General features: G+C 42.8%; 1 protein-coding gene across 1 annotated transcript; it reads left to right on the forward strand.

Annotated features, from left to right (window-relative positions):
• The first annotated feature begins 446 nt into the window (after positions 1–446).
• LOC142803656 (protein brambleberry-like) lies at positions 447–19,132 on the forward strand. The gene is made up of 12 exons (XM_075889148.1): positions 447–827; positions 1,814–1,942; positions 3,159–3,320; positions 4,266–4,512; positions 6,648–6,764; positions 8,119–8,298; positions 8,745–8,951; positions 10,776–10,896; positions 11,712–11,800; positions 13,389–13,621; positions 16,439–16,524; positions 17,634–19,132. The coding sequence occupies exons 1-12, from the start codon at positions 585–587 to the stop codon at positions 17,758–17,760; spliced, it is 1,941 nt and encodes a 646-aa protein (XP_075745263.1). The 5' UTR covers positions 447–584; the 3' UTR covers positions 17,761–19,132.
• The last annotated feature ends 2,753 nt before the right edge of the window (positions 19,133–21,885 follow it).

The raw sequence follows: 21,885 nt of genomic DNA on the forward strand, positions 1-21,885 counted from the left end.
AAGAAGTGGTGCAACAAGTTCATGGTAACGTACTATCAACAGCATACGTTTGCGGAACGTTGGAGGCAAAACAAATGCGAATTTATGTTGTAATCAAGCTGGTGACTGTATAGGTCGGAATGCCAAGTGAAGTATGGAACATTTATTTTAAAGCTACACTCACAGACACAGCGGGAATTCAGCTTCTATCGAACATTTCGCGTCCCGCAAACTTTGGTTGTTGATAGAACGTTCCGAAACCAAAACCAATGAACTTTTTGAAAATAATATACTGTCTTTAATATCTAGCGTGTAACAAAAAAATGAATTCTAGATTTTAATTTTAACAACATAGCACATTAGTTGTAGAATTAAACAGTTTATTAAAATATATTTTTAGTGTTCATTAGAAAGTACATATCAGCATCATGAAGCCTTGACCAATCGCATGCTTTCAGACCCTTTAAATGGTATGAGAGCGACATTCAAGCGCGCTTCCAATTTGTATGCATTGCGGCGCCTGACAACTGATCTCCGCTTTGCGCACCGACACGTTTGGGCTTGCTAATCGTCGTATCTTACCGAGGAGTACCAGTTCCTACGCCATGCGCAGTTATACGGTCGTGGTTTTCTTGACTATCTTGGTTCGTGCCAGCTGCTTCTTTGACTGGTTCGCAAGCAATGCGCCTGTGGCACCAACCGCCCCGGTCGCGGATCCGAAGGACTTTACAAAGGATGGGACAGTCGCCGTGGTGCCGTTTGAAATGAAAACGGCTGACGAAGATTTCCTCCAGGAAGGAAAAAAGTACGGCCTTCAAATGTCTACACTGGACGTGTGCCACCACAAGGTGAGTCGCATTTGCAAATTGTCCCTAGGCTCTGATGCGTGCCTTTCTAGTTAGTGTTAAAGCAGTATTGTAATGCTCTGCATCCGTATGCACGTGTTTCTTTTCTTTTTGGCATTACGTGCTTGTGAATGTCGCGTCTTTAGCGAATCGTTCGATGTGTGAGGGGCTATGACTAGCTTATTTGTGTTCATTTTGTAGAAGCAGCACCGGAAAGTATTCCCTCTAGAGGCTTCTGGGATAGTTGCGTTACTTTTTCGTCGCTTACCCAAGCATGCATTTTCAACATATCCAGGCGAAAATGACCCGACTAGAACAGTACGAAATTCCTCTCGTTGTGGGCGGCACTGAGACTTCGCGTGGAACTTCGGTGGAAGTAGTTTGCGGTAGCCGTGTCAACGTTGCCCTTGCTGGGCACCGGAACCTGCACATTTAGCGCTTCGTCGATTATGATACCGGGCACAGTTTTCTTAATCGAACATAATTTATGTGCTGCGTATGGCCTGACTGGACAAATAAAATGTTGGGTCATGTACACAGGTCCCTTACAACGTTCGTGGTCATAAACGGAGATAAGATAACATAGTTAATCCAGTGGCCGTGCCATAGGCATGGACGTGCCGTTCTTACTTTTCAGAAATGTGCGATTTTCACGGGCTCGCGTTCCTCTTGTGAAACCTCTATTGTGGAAGTTCGTACCCAGAACTGCCATAGCGTCTGACCAGCGTTGCTTCCGCGTTACGTGTATGGTCTTGTAGCTCATTCGTCTTGTCGTCCATCTAGTGTCTATGTCTGCTTAATTGTATATGGCATTAAACGAGAACTGTTTAGCATACTATAGTTTACATATTTTATGTCTAAGTAGGAATATTAAGCACAAGAAACTATTATGTCAACACTGACAACATACTCATATTTGCATTTGGCAAGATAGGAACTCATTTGTAGAGAAAGTTATGTGTTTAGAATCTTTTAACTTTGTTTTGCAGGTTCTACTTGGTTTGACTTCATCCTGCTCACAGCTCAATGAAGAAGACCTTGGAAAGCTGAGTGTGAGACTACTAAATTGTCAGTCAGCTGTTGAAGGACGGCCTACGTTTGCTTGCACAGATGAAATGGTAAGAATCCATCCTGCGGTACATTTGGATTTTTAGATGGAAAGCTGCTAGATGGTATGTGTGTGTGGGCTTGTGTGAATGATTGCATGCTTGTGTGAAAGTGAGAAAGACAAAAAGAACTGGCTGTCTACGGTTTTTGCATATTGAAACCTGCAATAACACCCCTAAGTTGCTGCAGCTTTTTAGTGAATTGATTTTTTTCTTTTTTTTACGTTTTCAGACATCGTCTAGGAAACAGTTTCATGCATAGGCGTGCGCAGTCAGGGGGGTGGGGGGTAAAACTTCATCGCAGTGCTGCTCTTCCCCTCCCCATTAATTGAACTTAAGGGGTAGATTTTGTGCCCGCCTAAAAGGTAGGTGCACCCCTTTGCCTATTCCTCTTATATGAATAGGAAAAGGGGTGTACCCACCGCTTAGGTCCCCCTACCTGTCTCATGCACATGCCTATGGTTTGATAGCACGTCTATTAAGATGTGTGGTATCTTTTTATGGGCCAGTTGAAAAGTTACAAAATGGCTGACGGATTTTGCTGATTTATTACTATTTTCTAGTGGATCGGTCTTTTTATAACTTCTCTTTGAAAACAACTTTGTGAGAAGATTAGCACTTTTTTTTTCTTGATTGTGAACTGATATAATTCTTTATGGTTGTGTAAGGGCAATTGTAGTCGGAGTGCTATCAAGCCACATAAACATAATTTAAAAAATTCATAGTACCCTATGCTCATTTGCTGCCTTTTTGCGTGGTAGTGTGTACTTTTTACTTTCCACTTTTACTTCCTTTGGTAAAATTTACATAAAGTTGTACACATTTTAGTTTTAGCCCCTTTTCCTTTTTCATTCTGCCAATTTTTTTAGGCTTTCGATATAGTTGAGGAAGTGGGGGGGAGAGCAGATGCTTAGCTCTGTGCTATATGTAGAAAAGGCATAGCCTGTGGTGTGATGAAACTTTGCCTCCTCTGATGCGAAACCCTACACATACCTATGCAGAGGTGAAATTTCCAGAGTCTGAAAATTTAGATGGCAGAGTTGCGGAAAGTGGGCAGCATTTACGTAGTAATTTTTTGTTGGTTCAGCTCCGGACGCCAGTGCCACATTTTGAGTTTTTGATTCCCTGGTATATTTCCTCATAACGGTAAATAACACAGTCGCATCATTCCTTTCTTGATGTATAAATTTGAGCACAGCCAAGCATTAGGTTTTCTTTTTTTTTCCAGACTTTACGGCAATGCACTCAAGGAATGGACCAACACACTTGGAACACCTACCACCTGATCAGCAACCGAGCCAGAGCTGTGTGCTACAGCACCCGGCAGCAGCAGTTTTATGCCAAGACTGAAATGACAGTTAACAAGTTGGTTTGGACCACCGATCAGCAGGTGTGGATCGTTCAGTTTCATTAGACTGATGCTCCCGTTTTGACAACTTGGGCAGTAAGCAGAAACGTGTGTGAAGAATCTTGCACATGGCTAGTGCAAATCTGGGACACACCTGCGTAGTGTCAAGTGACTTGTATAGCTTTACAGAAAATACCCACACTACCCTCTTGCAACTTTAATATAATGATCTTACATTGTCATTACAGCAAGGCGTATCATTGCGAATGACATTGTTGCAAGTAGTCAGCCATGCTTCCAAATTTACTCCCCAAGATTACAGTGATATATACCGCTACCTTGGGCTTTCATCTTCAGTTTGTAAGATTGAACGCGCTAGGATGTGTTTTGTTGTTGCTTGTTTGCAAAAGCAGCTGACACACTGGTAATATAGGTCCATCTCGCCACTGCAGATAACATTAAGATCTATGGCATTGTAGTACATATTGCATGGCACTTCAAATCTATCACCTTAGCACATTCCTTGTCTTGATCAGACATTCATGTGCATGAAATGTGAACAGGCGTTCCACTATACAGTGCCAACGCAATTTTTATATTTATCTTTACCTGTGGTGTGAAACATCTTGAGTATTTGATTTATGGAAATGCTATTTTCCCATTATATTCAGTTTAATTGGGGGCAACCTGCGGTAGTGGTCTAGTGCTTACAGCACTATACTGCCGACCCCAAGATGACGTGTTTGGATCTTGAACGTTTTTGCATTCGGATGTATCTTAGGTTTAGGTGTGCATTCAACAACCCTGGGTGGTCACAATCTCCAGAGCCCTCAACTACGGCATTCCTCGTCATATCACGGTTTTTCACTGTAAAGCTCCGACAAATATGTGATAATTGCGGCGATTTCACTATTCAATCTTCCGTAGTATATAGTTGTAGTGACAAAAAGGCATAGAATCATAATTTTGTTCTTCCTTCTTCAAAAGGTGAAGGCAATGTCTCAGCTGGAGCAAGAGCAGCAGAAAGTGAGTGAATTGACGAGTCAGACACTGGAGACCATGTCCTCTGGCCAGAAAGCCCTGATGCAGCAGCAGGAGAAGCTCAAGAGCTCCCAGCAGAGTGTGCAGAACTTTGTGGCCGCAAACCTGAAGGAGCTGATGCTTGAGAAAGCTCTCATCGCTGCCGGACAGAGGGAGCTCGCTCAGATGACGAACGTTATTCGCAAGAAGCTTGGTGAGTCAGTTGTGCGTCATGTTTGCGTGAAGCTGTAGTACCTTGCCTTAAAGGTTGTATTACACCCTACAGATTTTTTTTCAACTGTCCAGTCAATCATTATCTTGTGACTGAGCACTGAGTCAAAAATGAGCAAGAATATACACGCACACAGCGAGCAGCACGATGCAGCTTTCTCCGTGAGGTTGTAATGCGAAACGGATTCAACCCCGCCTGTGATTTTTTTTTTGTCCTTGCTTTCTTGAGATATATTTTGCATCATCAAAGTGCTGTATAAGCCATGGAAAAAAGAACATGCTGATTAAACACATATGCAGTCTAATCAAGGGGTGTGTAGCACATCTCGCACATCTCAGCCATTACCACTTGAACAATTCTTCGCAGCATGTTGGCAGTGTTCAAAAGAAAAATTCGCAGCATATTCAGGAAGTGAATGATGATCAGTAGGTCTGTCTGTCCGTCCATCCATCGGCCTGCTCCTATCACACTGGAGCTCGCATCATACAACTAGGAGGTCACGTACCACAGGAGATATACAAAGAATGAACAGACCGACGGCCTAGGAGCTTTGCCTTAAGAAAAAAAAAAACAAGGGTGTTGATGCTCACATGTTTGGGTTGAAAAATAGGTAGGTTGTACGTGCCAGAGTATTGAGATGAAACTTTTTTGCTCATTTCTAGTTGATCTCCAGAGTGGAAAAACATTCAAGATAGTGTTACATTTCATTTGGACTGCCTAAGAATAGACTTTTTGTTTTCTTCTTTTCGACTTTCCTGAAGGCCCGTGTTGTGTTGCATTGAAACAGTGTTTTGTGGAATCGGTTATGGTGTATCCAGCAGTCATAGCTAGTAGCTATTGTGTGAGCCAACTTGCAGTAGTGTTCTGATTGTAAGCCTTGGCATCTCTATATTAAATACTAGGCACCTGCTTCCATTGCTGGAACGCAGCGCACAACTCCCAGTAGTAAATCCAACTCTTTCACATTGACATGCGTAACCACCAGTGATTGGGCCATCCTGGCTTAAACATCCTAAGCATGAGTTTGCCCCACCCTAGTAATGCGATGTCGCAGGATAATTTCCCACTATAACTTGATTGTGCATGCGAGGTGTCTTGAAACTTATGCTTCTTAAAACAGAAGCTTAGTGCCACGACTTTGTAGTGTCGTTACAGACTCTTTTTTTCCTCTTTTATTGTTTTGCTCCCCCTTTCTCCTTCCCAAGTAATTCGCCTACCGGAGTTGTTTTTTGTTAATCCTCCCCTCTTCTCTCTCACACGCAAAAAAGCTAATAATGATAGTTATAGTAATAATACGCGTGTCCAGCTATACATAAATGTAACCAAAAACAAGCACATTTTTTAAGTCTTTTCGTGGCAACTGTTCTTAAATATATAGGCATAAGTTCTTTTATAAAACATTTACAAGTCTTAAAAGCTTGAAAGAGTAGAACTGGTTACATTCATGTTGCCAATCTCTCTAATTGAAAATTGCAACAAGTGCTGCCATTTTGTGGAATGGCAGCGAATCCGTGTGCACTCCTCAATTGGGTAGCATGGCTGAACCTCATATGGAGGCAGTCGATAGGGATTTATATTGGATGAAAGTGCTCGGCATTTGTGCTGTCACGCACATCTGTGTCTACATATGTAAAAGATGTGGTCAATATTGCTACATGCATGTATATTACTATACTAGGGGGCGACGCGCGTGTGCGCCTGGCGAGGAATACGAAGGGTTGTCTCCGCTCGATCGCTGGTGAACCGGTCACGTCATTACCGCTGGTTTTAAATACATCTAATTCCCAGCCTCGTCAATACGGTGTCTCTTCTTTTCCGTAACAATATGATGCAAGTTTTTTGGTTTTTGTTTGTTTTCGATTAAGAAAATTATGTCGCTTCAGTTCATAGAAAAAGACTCTTTTCAGATTTCATATCTTGTTGTGTATGATCAACCTTAACTTGCATCTTGTTAATATTTCAACTACTACACGTAGATCAGATGCTGCATATTTTATTTTGTTCTTAATTAACTGTGATAGAATGCCACTTGTAATGTTTTTCAATTTTATGTTGTTGGAAAGCAGGCCGATTCGGATATGTCTCATTTCTTTGGCTTGATGTCCGTTTTTAAACAGACGCTGCTAGCACCATGATGCTGTCCAACGAGCAACAGCGGCAGGTGAACCATCGAGAGCTGCTAAAAGACCTGAAGGCTGTCCAAGACTATGCCAAGTTCTTGCAGGAAAGGCTCGGTACGTTACTTTTTAAATTTGGTATCACTTCCTCTAGTATATTTCACCACGCTGGACTAATTTGCATCGACTGAAGTCTTTGTCTGGTGTTACTTGCTGTCGTAGTACAAACATCCCATAAAACAGACATCGATGAGCATTGCTGTCACTGGAACGTGTGCCAATGGAAGGCATACTTCTTCATTTTCATATTAGTAAGATGAGTGTGCAAATACAGCTTTGCACATTTGAGTGCAACTACATTCTTGGCTGTGGCAATCGTACGAAATACGAAAAGTACTTGCGCTATGTCAACTATTCTGCTGTCGGGCATTCTCGCGCCTACCGTTCTGGTGCCTCTTAACCACTGTTCTGCTCTGAGCTGTTTCAAAACTTTGAAATCTTTTTGTTCTTTTGAAAGGAGCACTTCATGAGGAGCGTCATATTTACCTCATACTTGCAGTGCTGATCTGTTGTTACTTATATTTGTGCTGCTGGCTTTCTTGATTTGTGAATAGCTGCTCATTCGAAGCAGCTTGTAGCCTTGTCTTAAGCTTGTCTTCCGTTTTGCCTACGCAGCAATAGGAGACACGTTTGTTTTATTCATGCTGTCAACTTCTGCTACGAATGTACCAACTTCTGCTATTCATGGCAGCTTTCATTTTAAACCTTATAACCCTTCATTTTTGTAATTTAACAAAAGTACCACTTCCTTCTGCATGAATCTGTTTCTCAGAAAAAGATGTGTGATCTTTATTTTAACCGCTGAATGTTGAATGTAAAGCGCTGTTCGCACCAGCCATAAGGCACATAAGGTGTTTGTGCAAGAGAGCGTGGTTTTGATTTCGGGCCACTGCAGTCTCATTTCGATAGACAATAGGCAACAAACACCCATACACCACAGTGGTGACGGTGCACAGCCGCTGGCCCATGAGTCGCAACAGGTGCGCTCTCTGCGACAGCAGTTGCGTTTTGACGAAGGTGAAATGCTAGCGGCTTGTGAACTACGTAATGTTAGTGGACATTAAAGACCACCAGGTGTTCAGTTTCCGATTCTTCTACTACAGCATGCCTCTGGTTCATATCGTGCCTTCAGCATGTAAAACCCTACATATTATTTCAAGAACAACAATGTGCTTAGATTGTGGGGCACCTTTAAGGAACTCTAGGCAATTAAAATCCATCTGAAAATTCTATTCCATTACGGAACACCTCGTATTCATATTTTGGTTTCGGCACATGCAACCTTGAAAGTTGTTGCTATTACTGCTAATATCAATATTATTGTTCCTCCCTTCGTGCTGGTGCATTAAACTGCTATTGCTCTAGTACTGTACCACCAGTGTTGCCAAGGCGTATACTTGGTACTTTTCAGAGCAAGCAACTCTAGAGGTTCTTGGTCGCCAGGAAACTGCTGCTGTGCGTTTTGAGGAGACTCTGAACAACCTTGGCAAGATAAATTCCAGCATCGGTTACGTACAGGAAGTGATCGACACAATGCGAAAAGACATCGACAGCAAGTTTGGTTGGCTGGTACAGCTACTGCACAGCACAGGTTGGCACTTGTTTTTTTTTTTCTTCTTGTTGTTTTGTGTTCTTTACTGTTGGCTGAGCTTGTGGATATTTCAGCGCTTCAAGTTATTGAGCACATATTACAGTGTTCGAAACGAACGATGAAACTTGGTTCACTGCATGTGACCCGCGCCCAGAAAGGTTTTTTTTTTTTTTTTCAAACTGCAGTTGCTATGCCACAAAATCTGCATTGCCATGAAATCTGCATTGCCACGAAATCAAACTTCAAGGCAAACAACGGAGTAGTAACATTCGAACTTTTGAATATGCATTTCAAAAGTGTGAAGAAACGAGGACAGCAATGTAAGACTACCTGTAGCTGTCCTCGCCTATTTACAATGCTTCTAGTTATGTTCGAGTTGAGCTCGCTTGCCCAAGTCAAGTTAATTGAAACATTGCTTACAAGATTGCTTATTTACTTTTCTCCAGGTGGCCAACTCAGTGCAATCTACTGCTGCGTACTGCACTGTTGTTACCTCCTGGTAGCCATGTTCCTCGCAGCTTTCCTCCATTTCCCAATGCCATCACGTTTGTTTCTGCTCTTCATTGTGCCCACCAACGCAATCGCCAGCATTCGGGAGAGTTGCAGCCTCGGCTTTGGGCCTCTGACCATCTTGTTGGCCATCTTTCTTGCAGGTGCGTGCATTCTATTATGCTCTACTTATCTGTGTGTACACTAACACCTTTGAGCCCAGTGTGTCTACTAACATGTCAAATTAAGTCGGTCTCGTTCGAGCTGGCTACGTGGCTCTGCTCATGCTCATTATGCTCATGCTCCTGCTCGGCACATTACTCTCGTGCTCACGAGATCAAATTACTGGCTGCAGTTGTCGCATACAGATTGAGTGGAATAAAAGATTGTGCACTTTGCTTTGCGAGGAATGCTTCAAAACAATCTGCTTAAATGGAGTCCTTCGCTATGGTGTGCCTTACGTTCATTCCAGTTTTATTATGTTAAACGCTGCAATAAATTCAACTGGGGTTAAGCCTGTGACTGGGCTCAGTAACGCCAGTTTTGTGCGATGAAGCCTCAATAAAACAAATAGGTACATTGAATTACGAGTTATAACTGACAATAGTTTTGCCATTACAATTGTTGCGTACATTTCTTGGCTCACGCATTGCTTCATGTCGTACTTTACGGATTGGCCTAGTCGTCATCCGTTTTATCAATCACTCAATACACATTAGTGAAAAGGTTTGAAAATACTTGTGTTGTGAGTGTATTTTGTGTTCAATTGCTTCAATTACTTCACTTAGTATTCTTAATTGTATGTCACTATTGTTCATAATGGTGGAAGACTCGCAATGGCTATAGTTTGAAAAAAAGACAACTGCGTGCTATTTAGGGATGCGCAGTACTGACACACTGCACGAAACTTGGTACCAGTTAAATGTGTTTTTTTAACAGGAGTTTCATTTAGTGAAAGATAACCAAGGGCCAGAATTCAAATAAAAAACTTGTCATATTAGAGGCATTTGTTTTACTTAAAGGGGTGGTGCCATGAAATTTTGAGGCTAAAGCAATTCCCTTGTGGGTTTTTTCTGTATGCGAGGACACTCCACACAAAGGATCTGACACAACAAATGTTTTGAATACATTTTCATTCGCCTCCAACGGGTACTTAAATGCTAATTCTTCCAAGTGAAGCCCGTCGCAAGCGCATCAAGACCTGTCCTAGCTCTGTAAGAAAGGCAACGAAAGTTGTAGTGACGTTACACCAGATCCGTAGTGAGTGTAGGCGAGCCAAGGTTTTCCCTTCAAGGGAACAGAGGTTTATCGCAGTGCATCCCCTCCCTATTATGTCAAAGTGTGGGTATGTGTTTGCACACCCACTTTCATAGGTGACTGTGGGAGTGACTGCCCCCTAACCCCTTCCCGTGCACATGCCTATTGTAGTGAGGTGAGTGACCTATAGAGACCTCGCAAAGCATTGCGGCTGCTACACATTTATTTGTTGGTATTGTGCCGCATGCATGCACGTGGCCCATCTACACTGTTATGTCACAGCCCAATTTGGTGCCTAGAAACCGAAAGGAAAAATTGACCCCATAAAAAAGGCTATATTAATTTATTTAGTGAGAATAAATGAATCTTGATGTGTGTATCATGATTTCGGAAGCTTTAAGAAACGCTTGCAGCAAAGAGCCTGCAAGCCACAAATGTGATGTTGTGGTGTTGGCGCTGCGTTTCCAGTTTCGGAACTGGGTCTCTGGCCCCACAGAGGGCGTTTACAAATGTATATAATATTGGCCATGCTTGTGTGCAGAAAGAGCTTTCCTCCCGGGTCTCGGCCTGTAGCTTCCTTTTTGGCCCGGCGCTTCGGGCGCCGGGCCTCGTGTTCTCCGTGCGTCACGTTTGATGCGCGATACAATAGGTGGCATCACCTCTTTAAGCAGCAACTTTATTTGGGAGAGTATTGTTTGCTTAGAGTGTATTGTAATTTATCTTCTGCTTAGGGGACCTGGCGTGCCATGCCATTCGAGGATTTTTTCAGCGCCGCTCATCTCAGCATCTTGCTCTTGATGCACGACCTTACGAGGATTGCTCGAGGGCTGCAAGTGGCTTTACCTTTTCCAGGCAAGCACCTCTGCATTCACAATCGATTTCTCAACTTTGAGTCACCTTGTCAGTATATGTATATCGAAATTGTGTTACCAGAGCACAGCAAATCTTGGGTTTCTTTCAAATCAGTTTTTTCAAAAAGCAAGGGAAAAGAGATCATTGAAAACGCGGAGGCTTTCACCACTCTTAACTGCGTGATGTCAAAATGCATGACATGAGGTGGTGTAAGGTTTATAAAGAAAATGTGGACCAAATGCAAGATCGTGATCATCGCAAATCAACTGCAGATATACAAAGCTTTTAGTGGCTGCGGTAGTTCCTTTTCACATTTCATTCAGCTGCTGCTGCTGCTCATTGCATTGCTCCAGTGGCTCTCAAGAGTATTTGATGAGTGATGTTCAAAATGTATCGTAGAATGGAGACGTTGCTTTCCGAGTACAATATGTGGTTCTTTACGTGGTGAATTTTTTTTTTTGTGCATTCGTTTTTATGTCTGCGTTTGTTGCAAGTGAGTTGTGCGAATAATGTAGTGAAGGTCGCATTGGCACACGATGTCATGTGTTGAATTTATATTTATGCTGCTAATTAACGCGGCTGGCAGAGTTGACATCGAGTAGCCATTTATTGGAAGCTGCAATCCTTGGAGCTCTTTGAATCTAGTACAAAACTGACAGCTGCAAGCTGAACGTATTTTCACAAGCTGTGGCTTTGAAATTTTGACCGTAAAATTTCCTTAGCTTTTTGAACTTTTTTTCTAAGGCCTTTATTTACAGGATTCATTTACATACTTTTTGACCTGGCATCTTCTTTTTTCTTTTTGTTGCTTTTAGTACTGAAGCAGTATATACAGAGAATGATCCAAGGTACGAATGTCGTGCTTCAGGTACAGCAACACCATCAGACAACATATTGAGGAGAAGTAAGTTGCTTCAGCATAGCTGATATCACTTCATTGATAAGTTTACCATCGTTTTCTGTTCTGTATATTGCAGTCGGGGAATAGTTGTTTTTTTTTTTATTAGTACAACCAGTCGCTCAGGGTGAAGTCCTTTCAGTAGCATGGAAGTTGTCTTGAATTTTAAATGACCAGCTTGTCGTTCAGTTTGCTCAAATGTTTCAGGTAATGATTGGCACCGTTTATGACATTCTACCTAAATGCAATAAGCTGAAAAACTGTCTTTACGGTGAGTTTTGCTTCAAATATTTATTGTAACCTTTTCAAAAGAAATCTTTAAAAAAATATTAAGGAGTATTATTTCATTACCTTTTACAAGTGTCAAATTTGTCTATGCAGCAATATAATTAAGACTGAAGAATGTGTAGTTGATGAACCTGATGTTCTCCACATTGTATTGTCCGGTTGTTTCGAAATACGGATTTCTAGATTTTCATAAAAATGCCCATTTTGAAAGAGGTGGGGTGAGGATAACTGCAGTTTGTTACAAAGCAAAGACTCGGCTTAGAAATTGTCAACACTCCTTCACACACTAAAGCAAAAATTGAACTCGACACCTGGTGCATACGTACAAAAAAAAAAGTTGAGCAAGCACAGTTAGCCCTATTTCATTTAAAAACAGTACAAGCAACACGAGCATCGAGGAAGGCACATCGATACTGGCACTGACTTGCACATACTAATCCTAACCAACTCGACAAACAGTCTGTTCTACTGAAATGTTCGTGCTTTCTTTCAGTATTCAGTTCTGGAAGAATGTTTTGCGTATAGCCAGTTCCACTAGCATCACTGAAGACTGCTACTTATGGCAGCTCCTTTATCACCACTTCTTCATTGTGCCCACACATTTAAGGGAGACTAAAGGCAAATATTAAGTCGATGTTGATTGCCCAAATAGCATTCCAGGAAACTCGTAGTGCTGCTTTTTTTTTTTCCAAGGAAGTGCTTATTTAGTCATGTTTTAGCTGTCCGCATCGCATTAGTGCACTTAAAATTACTCGCCTAAAAGTGTACACATTCACGGCATTGTTGCTCGGCACAACATAGCCCGGCTTTACTTCTTGGCCGCTGACAATAGTAGCAGCAGAGTGAAAGTAGAGGGGTTCACAGCGGCAACATCAGCCATTGAACAATTTTGTGACATGGCCTTCGAGATGGCAGATGTGCTTGGTTCAATTAGGCCCCGCTAGAAGCCGCGACCTGTCCAGTTTAACATCTTGGCTACCAAAAAAGGTAACGGCAAACAAGGAAAAGGTGTTATGGTTGTCAATTACATTACAACATCTCACTGAAATTTCTGAAATCGTCTTTACAGGCACACGTGTAAACTACTGTCTCAATTATTTTCATTTCATTTTACAGTCATTTGAGAATTTCTTGGAAAAAAACGAAATTTCTAGCATCCTTTCATGTATGTTGGCTCGGTGGAATAAGTATCGATGCTGCAGCAGTATCTAAATGATCGGGCATTTTTAAAAAATAATTTTTTATCATGTTTTTATACATGTTCTATTGCCTAGGGGTCCTCTATATTCTGTCAACACTCCAACAGGGTCGTTGAAGCATGGCAGCGGAATGTCGGCTACAGGGTCACGGAGCAGCACACCACTACTGGAAGAACGACGCGCGACGCCTCCTGTCGGCGATGCCGAGCATGACAGCGATGCTAATGTGTCGCACTGGCTATTGAGAAATGCAGAAGCCTGTGCCATGCCAGACGTCGTGCCTGCCACCTCAACTCCTGTTGCCAGCCCCGAAAGGCCGTTGTTTCAGACATCAAGGACTGTAAGCTTTTCATATATTCACCAGTTGACTCAATGTAATCGATCTGCTGCTGCAGTGTTTATCAAAAAAGTGCCGACGCGGACTCAGTGTTGTATGTGTGTATTCATGCTTTTCAGGAAGTAAGATGAGCTTTGTCTGATCTGGCAAGGAGCTACTGAAAAGTAAAAAGCAGACTTTAAGAGGTGAAACTCATTAAGGCGTGGGTCTGTCCATCACTTGTTTGTATGTATGTAGTAGTACATAGCCACCGGTGGCACATACCCACTTTAGAGCGGGTATGTGCCGCAGGGGATGCGAGTTGAGAGGTAAAGGTACTTGGAGTGTTCACTAGATGAACGCACGGATGGACGGACAGACAGACTAGAAGATGGACGGACGGATGGATGGAGATAAGAACGTACCGACAGACAGACAGACGGGTGGATGGACTCGCGAACGGGCACATAGACAGACGGGCGAACGCATGGATGGGTGTACAGATGGTCGCGCAGACGGACGGAAGCAAGAACCAACGGGCGGACGGAAGCACTGGTGCGCTGACGGATGCTTCGCCCCACTGATCATCATTCACTCCTTGGATATGCTGCGATTTTTATTTTGTTGCTATAATGGTCTTTCAAATTGCATTTAGTATGGCATAATTGCACTTTCCAACTTGTGCAGAAAAGAAGACAAAATGAATTGAGAGTTCAGAGTCTGACTGCGAGCGATTCCGAATTGGCTTTGGTCAAAATAAGTAAGCTTGTATTTGTGCAGCGAGCCCATCCTCATTGCAGTTGTAAAAAATTTTTCTTGATTCTAGATTATTTTCACTGAGCATATCTTCCGCTTGGCCTGCGCAGATGTAGCGTCCTGAGAGAGGCGGGGAACTGCATAAATTTCGCGTTTATGACGAGCGCGTTTTGCTGCGACACGGTCAGCTTTACCTGCAAAACCACGGCGAAACAGAGTGGATGCACCTTCATCCTCTGTTCAGTTGATTATATAAACATAGCGAAATATACGTTTTACGTTCTGCTGCTCGCACAATAATTCTGCACATGTGCACTATAGTCCTTTTAATGCATTTGTGTGTAAATCACTCGTGTACACAGGTTTGACTGAAGCAGATTGTAAATGATCTGCTAAAAGTGCCTAATAGCAAGCTTTGCCTCTTAAAAATTTCTTCCGCTGACTAGGTAGTAAGGTACACAGCGATTTTAGCAGCTTAGCCCTATTGAATGTAAGCTATAGTTTTTTTTTTTTAACTGACCTTTAGTTTTTACTCTAAGCCATGGAATTGGGTGTCATTGGTGTGCAATGGAGTACCTATTTGATTCATCGTAAAAAGCGTGTCCTATCAAAATGCATATCTTTCGTGACCGCAAATTCTGGCATGTTGCTTTATGTAATTGTGAGTATCATTCGTATATGGAACGAAAATTGTTGCAACATTGCAAGTTTGTAAAAACGAGCTTTCTTTTTCCCGGCCCATTATGGTCACGTGTGAAGAGTAGGAGGCGCCTTGTTCTCATAGGCATAACGAGGGTTCTGCATTCTTTAAGTATCACAGCCTGCAAGTGCCTTCGACAGCCTTTGCCACCACCTTTGGTGCTTGCCACAAATTAAAACAAAAAAAAACTCATACACACAAACTTCATAATTAACTACGTAGTGCAGTGTGCATTTCAGCTTGCATATGTAGCTCCAACTATGCATGCAGAAACAACCACTTTCCTGCACTGGAATCTAATATGGTTGTACTCTGTAAATGCTCTTGGGGCTCTTTTCCATTGTTTCAACAGACAGCTTTTATGTGCTGCTTACACGATAAGTGGCTCGACCAAATTTGCAGCCACTATACGATGGAGTACCTTTTTATCATTGCTGTTGCAATGTGGCACATCAGACATGTGAAACGTCGTTGCGCATTTCTTTGCATAGCTATGTGTAGTAATTAACAAAATCGTTAGTTAAACTGGGGTCACACTGTAATTAACAAGAGCAGCGACGTTACTTAGTCAGTGCTTCCACCTTTTCTTGCCACTCCTACATAAAAGTGGTGAAACACAACTCTATTTTGCAAATGTGCGCACCCGTAAATAAAAGGATCGGCGAACACCACGTCTAAGTCCCAGTTACCACCGTCTGAACCATCCTTGAGCATTATCGATTCTGCGAGTGTACTGTAGATTTTTTTTTTCCACCACCTTTTTGTAGTATCGTGTGGCGGACGCGCCGCACGAAGAACACAGGGCACGGCGCTGAAGCGCCGGCCGACAAGAAGTACGCAGCAGCTGGTAACCAAGAAGGAACTGTTTTATTATATACAATGCCCCGCATATATACACAGGATAGCACCCCCTAAAGGCGAAAATACTTTACATGAAATCGAAACTAGCTCTTCGTGAAACCGAAACACCACACTTTTGATGACCGAGAGTTAAAGGGAAATGGCTTTGGTTGCTTGACTATGGCATAGCAGGAGCAGTTTCTGCTTGGATGAGCCGAGCTCATTTACTGTAGGCTATAGAATCGCAATAAACTCTGTACGTTTTGCCCTAAATTATGGTAGATTCTCAATAAACCTCTAATATGATTAGCTTAGTGCTTGAATTTTTTACCTCTGTTCCTCTCTCAGCGTACAGAACTCCCGTTAAATGGAACATATTTCCCTGGTCCCTTCAGGTCCAGTTCATCGAGTCTACCGCATGCATCTTAGAGACGCTGGAATTTCCAACAACTGAGTAATCGGGGCTGTTGCCATAGTATAATGTTATTATTTTGTCAAAGCTATTTGCTCAGTTCTGTTTTTTTTTTCTCTATCTTTCCCTCTAGGAGAACGGACACTTGACGAAGCAGAACCTTCTTTCCTGCTTCAAAAGCGGTTCTCGTGCCAGCTTTCGCGATTCGCCAGACCGAAGGTAAGTGGCAGCACATTAAGCACAGAGCATCTTTCTGAGTGGTAAGCTACGTTCACCTCTTTTGGTATATTGGTACGGCCCCGATAGATTCCGGAAATGAATGCTTATTTCGTTTTGATAAAGGTCGTGAAGGGAGACTGTTTTCTATAGTGTGAGGGGGGGGGGGGGGGGTTAATATGAGATTTTCTGACATGTACCACAGTCCACATTGATCAGATGTGTCTGCCCTGATGTACTAGTTCCCAAAAGTGAGCGCATTCACCCGATCATAGAAAAATTTGTGTAACCCGTTAGGCATTTTATTGCTGTATTAAAGTGCAAACCTGGGCTTCCGGCATCAATCCATCAATCTTTGTAAATTGTGCATACCTGTTTGCGTGATTCAGCACATCATTCGATAAAAGCAGAGACATTGGAATTGGTAGAGAATCGTAAGCTATTGGTGCAGGAGTCTACATGTTGAGTGTATTTGCGCTTACAACAGAAGTTGCCATGTGTTGGTGGTGTTATAACTCGTCGCTGCAGGGATGGGTATACTTTAGTAACAGTACTTCTTGATAAAATGTACGAGGTTTTGACCTTCATATTAGCATACTTTGTGTCTGTGCACATATTTCATGGGCCACAGCAGGCTACGCAGTAGTGTACGATGTCGAAACTCTACACGTGCGTTACATACTGGTGTTTCCAAGGATGCCCGATCATTGGTGCGCAGTTCTTTGCCATAGATGCAAAGTCCACAAATTAGGCTCTCGTGATAATTGCGCTTTGATGCACCATGTAACTCCCAATGAGGAGGCTCCCTGAAAAGGGCACTTCGCAGACTGGGACATCAATGGCGACGCTGCCCACAACAACACAGCAACAATGCCATTGAACAATGCTCATAAAAATCTTAGGTGATCTGCGTTTATATTTATCATTTGTCAAATTTCACTTTTATTACTGTTGCTTCCAATCCGTGCAGGATTTTTCGACCAACTATGGCTATCTCCACTGTGAAAGAAAGTTGCTGGGATAGTAAATTAACTTTAGAAAGGAATGACCTAAGTTTTATCACTTTATGATTTGCGTATGCTTAGCTAACAAAGACCATCGTTCTTTTCCAGCATTGCTTCGAATACGTCGCTGTTATCCAGTGGGTCTCGGCGCCGCTGCAGCGGAATGAACAAATCGGGCGCACCATGCAAAGGCACTTGTGTCAAGGGACTGGATTTCTGTCATCACCACTGCTAGTCACGTCTGCACAACATAATGCATGACATTAATGTCGGCCACATCAACTTTTTTTTAGTGTTCAGTGTTTTTAGTGTTTTTTAGTGTCCTTTGTAGACTATGGCATTGGCCGTAAAAACTTTCAACGTATGGGAGCACTAGTCATTTGTTTTCTGTTCACATTTTCTTTTACAATAGTTTCTTTTACAATAGTACATTTTCTTTTACAATAGTACAACAGTACTAATTGACAAATGTAAAATTGACAAATGTTTTTCACGACAAAGCCTGTGTGAAGTTTGGTGCTTTTTTTTAACTTGTGACAATGGTTTCTAACTGTAATTATCTATATATGGTTTTGTTCAGAGTAATTACTTGCACTCAATGCATTCCACAGAAAAAAGTTTACATTTTGTGATCTTGCTTCCTGACTATTTTTTGTCCACTACTAGTGTGCTTTTTGGACACGTACCACACCATGATGCATGCAGTGCAAACAGAATGTCGAGTGCACTTCAGTGCAGTGATGCTCTCCTGTCTTCTGCTCCTCGGGGGTGCCACAGTTTCAATAATGCAGGTGGCAGCGTTCTTTGATGTCACTGTTGTGAGACGTCTAATGCAGTTCAGAAATGCAACTTCAAAACATGCTGTTCTTGCACATCACTGCTTTGCATTAAAGGTTGAGTCAATGTGATAACACCACATACCTTTGAACGATGTTTGTGCATTCCCTAGGCTGACGAAAACCTTATTGCTTACACTTGAGGACTTTAGGGCAGCATCACCCAAAGGCTTTACAAATTCCTTCTGGTTTGTTGGCTGGCATAATTGTGTGATTGTCAATGCATACGAAAATGCTGCTGCATATACCCTAACAGCTTATGCCACGCGATGCTATAAAAGTGTTCAGTTTTATACTTGTAGCTTTGGTCAGACTGCATGTAACTTAGTTTCTATCACCATTCAGCCATGACATTCATTTAGGCACCCTTAGATGTCGTTTTACTTGTGCTTAAAGAGCAGTTATGTCATGAACTTGTTCTTTTCTGTCTTTTTTATATTTCTCTTTTTCATTTTTCACTTTTTACTTGTGACATTCTTACGTAATTTCATCACCGTTTATTTAAAGCTTGCTTTCATTTGCTACGAGTGCTACTTTAGAGGGGCCCTGCAACACTTGTTCAGAAAGGGAAAGACGAGTTGATTCGCGAGTCCATAGACTTCTTCAACAAAGTCGCTTGATAATTGACTGAAAAGATGTTGCTGGACCCCTTTAAGTTTGCTTCTAACGGGCAACCATTTATTGTACATATTACCTGCACTGTGATCATCTGGTGCAACTGGTCACTTTTGTACCATTGATTGACCTAATAAATAGTTCAATACGTGTTCATTCACTGAAGTGTGCCCCACATGCCTGTATAGCCATAAAGGAAACACTCGGAGGAAGATAGCTGAATAAGGAGCCTCATCACTGCCAACACATGTTCTGGCCCAAGGGTGTAGCCAGGTTGGGGGTTCAACCCCTCTTTTCGATGTTTTTTATGCATGTATATACAGACACACATACTATAGATGCACAAACATGCAGAATGTAATTGAACCCCCCCCCCCCCCCCCACCTTTCTCCCGATAAAATTTTTGGCTACGCTCCTGCTTGGGCCCTGCCAAAAAACTCAGTTTCTACCCAAAGTATGCCATAGGCGAGAGGCAGCGCCTGCGAAAATTGGCCGATGGTGGTTTGGTGGGCGCGGTCTTCCCGTTGTTACGGTTCACTTTGTGTGGCCATGGTGAGAACGAATTTCTAGTGCAAAAGCCAACCCACGCATCGAGCAAGCACATTTACTAAAACAGATATGTCGGTCGTGCCGTTTCCAAAAAGTGGGGAGCCTGCTCTTCAAAAAGATACTAAACGAAAATTTAACCCTTTGTTGGACAGCGGGACATATACGTCCCACTTATTATTCCACGCTCTCGGCGCCCTAGCTCTTTGAGAGAGCTCATGCAATCACATACAAGCCACTAGCGCCATCTATTGAGTATGCTAGAACATTCTGTATGCAATTGCGTGGCGTTTCCACTAGGTGGAAGCACGCAACAAGGCAAGAAGCAGTTTTTGTTTTTTCACTTGCGCGTTGCAGTTTTTCGGTGTTTTTGTGAGGTTCTTTCAAGCAAGAAAAAAATGTCTGGTGAGTAAATCTTGTCTTTCTTGCACTTCAGTAACCACTTGCAAACAACTAGCAGGTATATTTTGTGATGTTTAGCAGTGCATAGATAAACGGAACCTGTTTTACGAATAGTAGTGGGAATCACCTGTTCCACGTTAGGCTTAGCGTTGCGCAGCAATAGCGTGGGGGCAGCTCGGTCCATACTGATTGCTTCTTTTCTTTTTTTAGTAAGATAACAAGAAATGTCTCACTGCTGAAGAAGCACTTGAATTATTCTGGAGCTTGCCAGAGAACTCTAACAACAGTGATGATGAAGAGTTCGAAAGCAGTGAAGATGAAGTTTGGGATCTACCACCCGATGAGTCCAGCGAGAACGAGAGTGATGTTGAAAACGCTCCCCCCGCTTCGTCGAGCATGCTGAAGAAAAGACGGCGTCCACCATATGCAGGCAAAAGAAAGAAAAAAAGGAAAAGTGCTGTTTCGAAAGCCGACACTGAAAATGATTCAGAAGGACCTCAGTGGGATACGTCGACTGTTTGTATGCCTACGCCTACGAATCACAGCTTCACGATCTCCCAAAGACTCAGTCCGACAATCACTGCCCTTGACGCGTTCTCCTTGTATTTCGATAATGAGGTGTTGGACCATATTCTAGAACAGACAAATCTCTATGCTGAACAGACACAGCGAAAGGGATGGGTGCCGCTGACACGCGATGAGCTTGAAGCTTACATTGGGATGCTGATCCTTATGAGCGTCAACCGCATGCATCAACTTCAAATGTACTGGTCTTCCGATAGCTTTTTCTACGTGAATGAAATTGCCAAAGTGATGATATACAAGCGGTTTCAGATGATATGCAATTGTCTTCATCTGAACGACAACGACAAAATGCCAGGCTATGGTGACAAAGATTTTGATCGCGCATATAAAGTGCGTCCTTTGATCAACATGATGAACAAAAAGTTTCAGACGGAGTACAACCCATCGACACATGTTGCAGTTGATGAAAGCATGATTTTGTTCAAAGGACGCTCAAGCTTGAAGCAATACATGCCTATGAAGCCCAAGATAAAGAGGGGCTACAAGGTATGGTCCCTCGCAGACTCCGAAACGGGCTACCTGCTCCAGTTTCAACTCTACGAGGGGAAAAACGCTCAAAAACCACTTGACCGCACATTAGGTGAGCATATTGTTCTCTCACTAGCAGATGGTGTCGTGCCCACTGGTTCTCAGTTGTTTTTCGATAATTTTTTTTCATCAACAAAACTTTTGCAAGAATTGCGGGACATAGGCATTTTTGCCTGCGGAACTTTCCGTACAAACAAGAAAGACCTTCCGCCTGAGGTGAAAACTGACAACAAGATGGACAGGGGTTCATACTTGTGGCGAAGAAAGCGGGACGTCATTGCCTACCAGTGGAGGGACACAAAGAATGTCCACCTGATGTCCAATTACCACGAACCAGAATGTCGCGTCGATGTTCAAAGGACGCTGCCGAATGGCAAAAAAATATCAGTGGAGTGCCCTCAGGTGGTCAAAGATTATAATGCATGGATGGGTGGCGTCGACAAGTTCGATCAAAAGAGGAATGCCTACCCTGCAGACCGGCGGTCTAAGCGATGGTGGAGTAGAATTTTCTACTTCATTCTTGATGCGGCGATTGTCAACGCATTTATACAAGCCAACTCCATCGAGAATGTTGGATACCTTCACTTCCGCCTCAAGCTTGGCAGACAACTCATCGCACAAAGGAGCTTCCGCAAGCCTCGGAGGACCATCACTGCCTTCAAGAATAAGCGAGGCAAGAGCAACGGTCGCGCGATGACTGGTGTTCCGGATGAGAGTCGGTTCTCCGGAAACACTCACCACCCAAGCTTCACAGGCACGCGACGGCGGTGCCACTGGTGCTCAACCAGCAAAAGAGAAGTCCGCACGAGGTATATGTGCAAAGTGTGCAATGTTCCGCTGTGTGCAA

Source organism: Rhipicephalus microplus, chromosome 3 (genome assembly GCF_043290135.1).
Source record: "Rhipicephalus microplus isolate Deutch F79 chromosome 3, USDA_Rmic, whole genome shotgun sequence".
NCBI lineage: Eukaryota > Metazoa > Arthropoda > Arachnida > Ixodida > Ixodidae > Rhipicephalus > Rhipicephalus microplus.

Bases quoted from the DNA above. Each gene is read 5' to 3' on its own strand.
- LOC142803656 (XM_075889148.1), top strand. From the start codon at position 585: ATGCGCAGTTATACGGTCGTGGTTTTCTTGACTATCTTGGTTCGTGCC. The intron at 4,513-6,647 runs GTGAGTCAGTTG...GTTTTTAAACAG, and splicing joins CGTTATTCGCAAGAAGCTTG to ACGCTGCTAGCACCATGATG. The intron at 11,801-13,388 runs GTAAGTTGCTTC...ACACTCCAACAG, and splicing joins AGACAACATATTGAGGAGAA to GGTCGTTGAAGCATGGCAGC.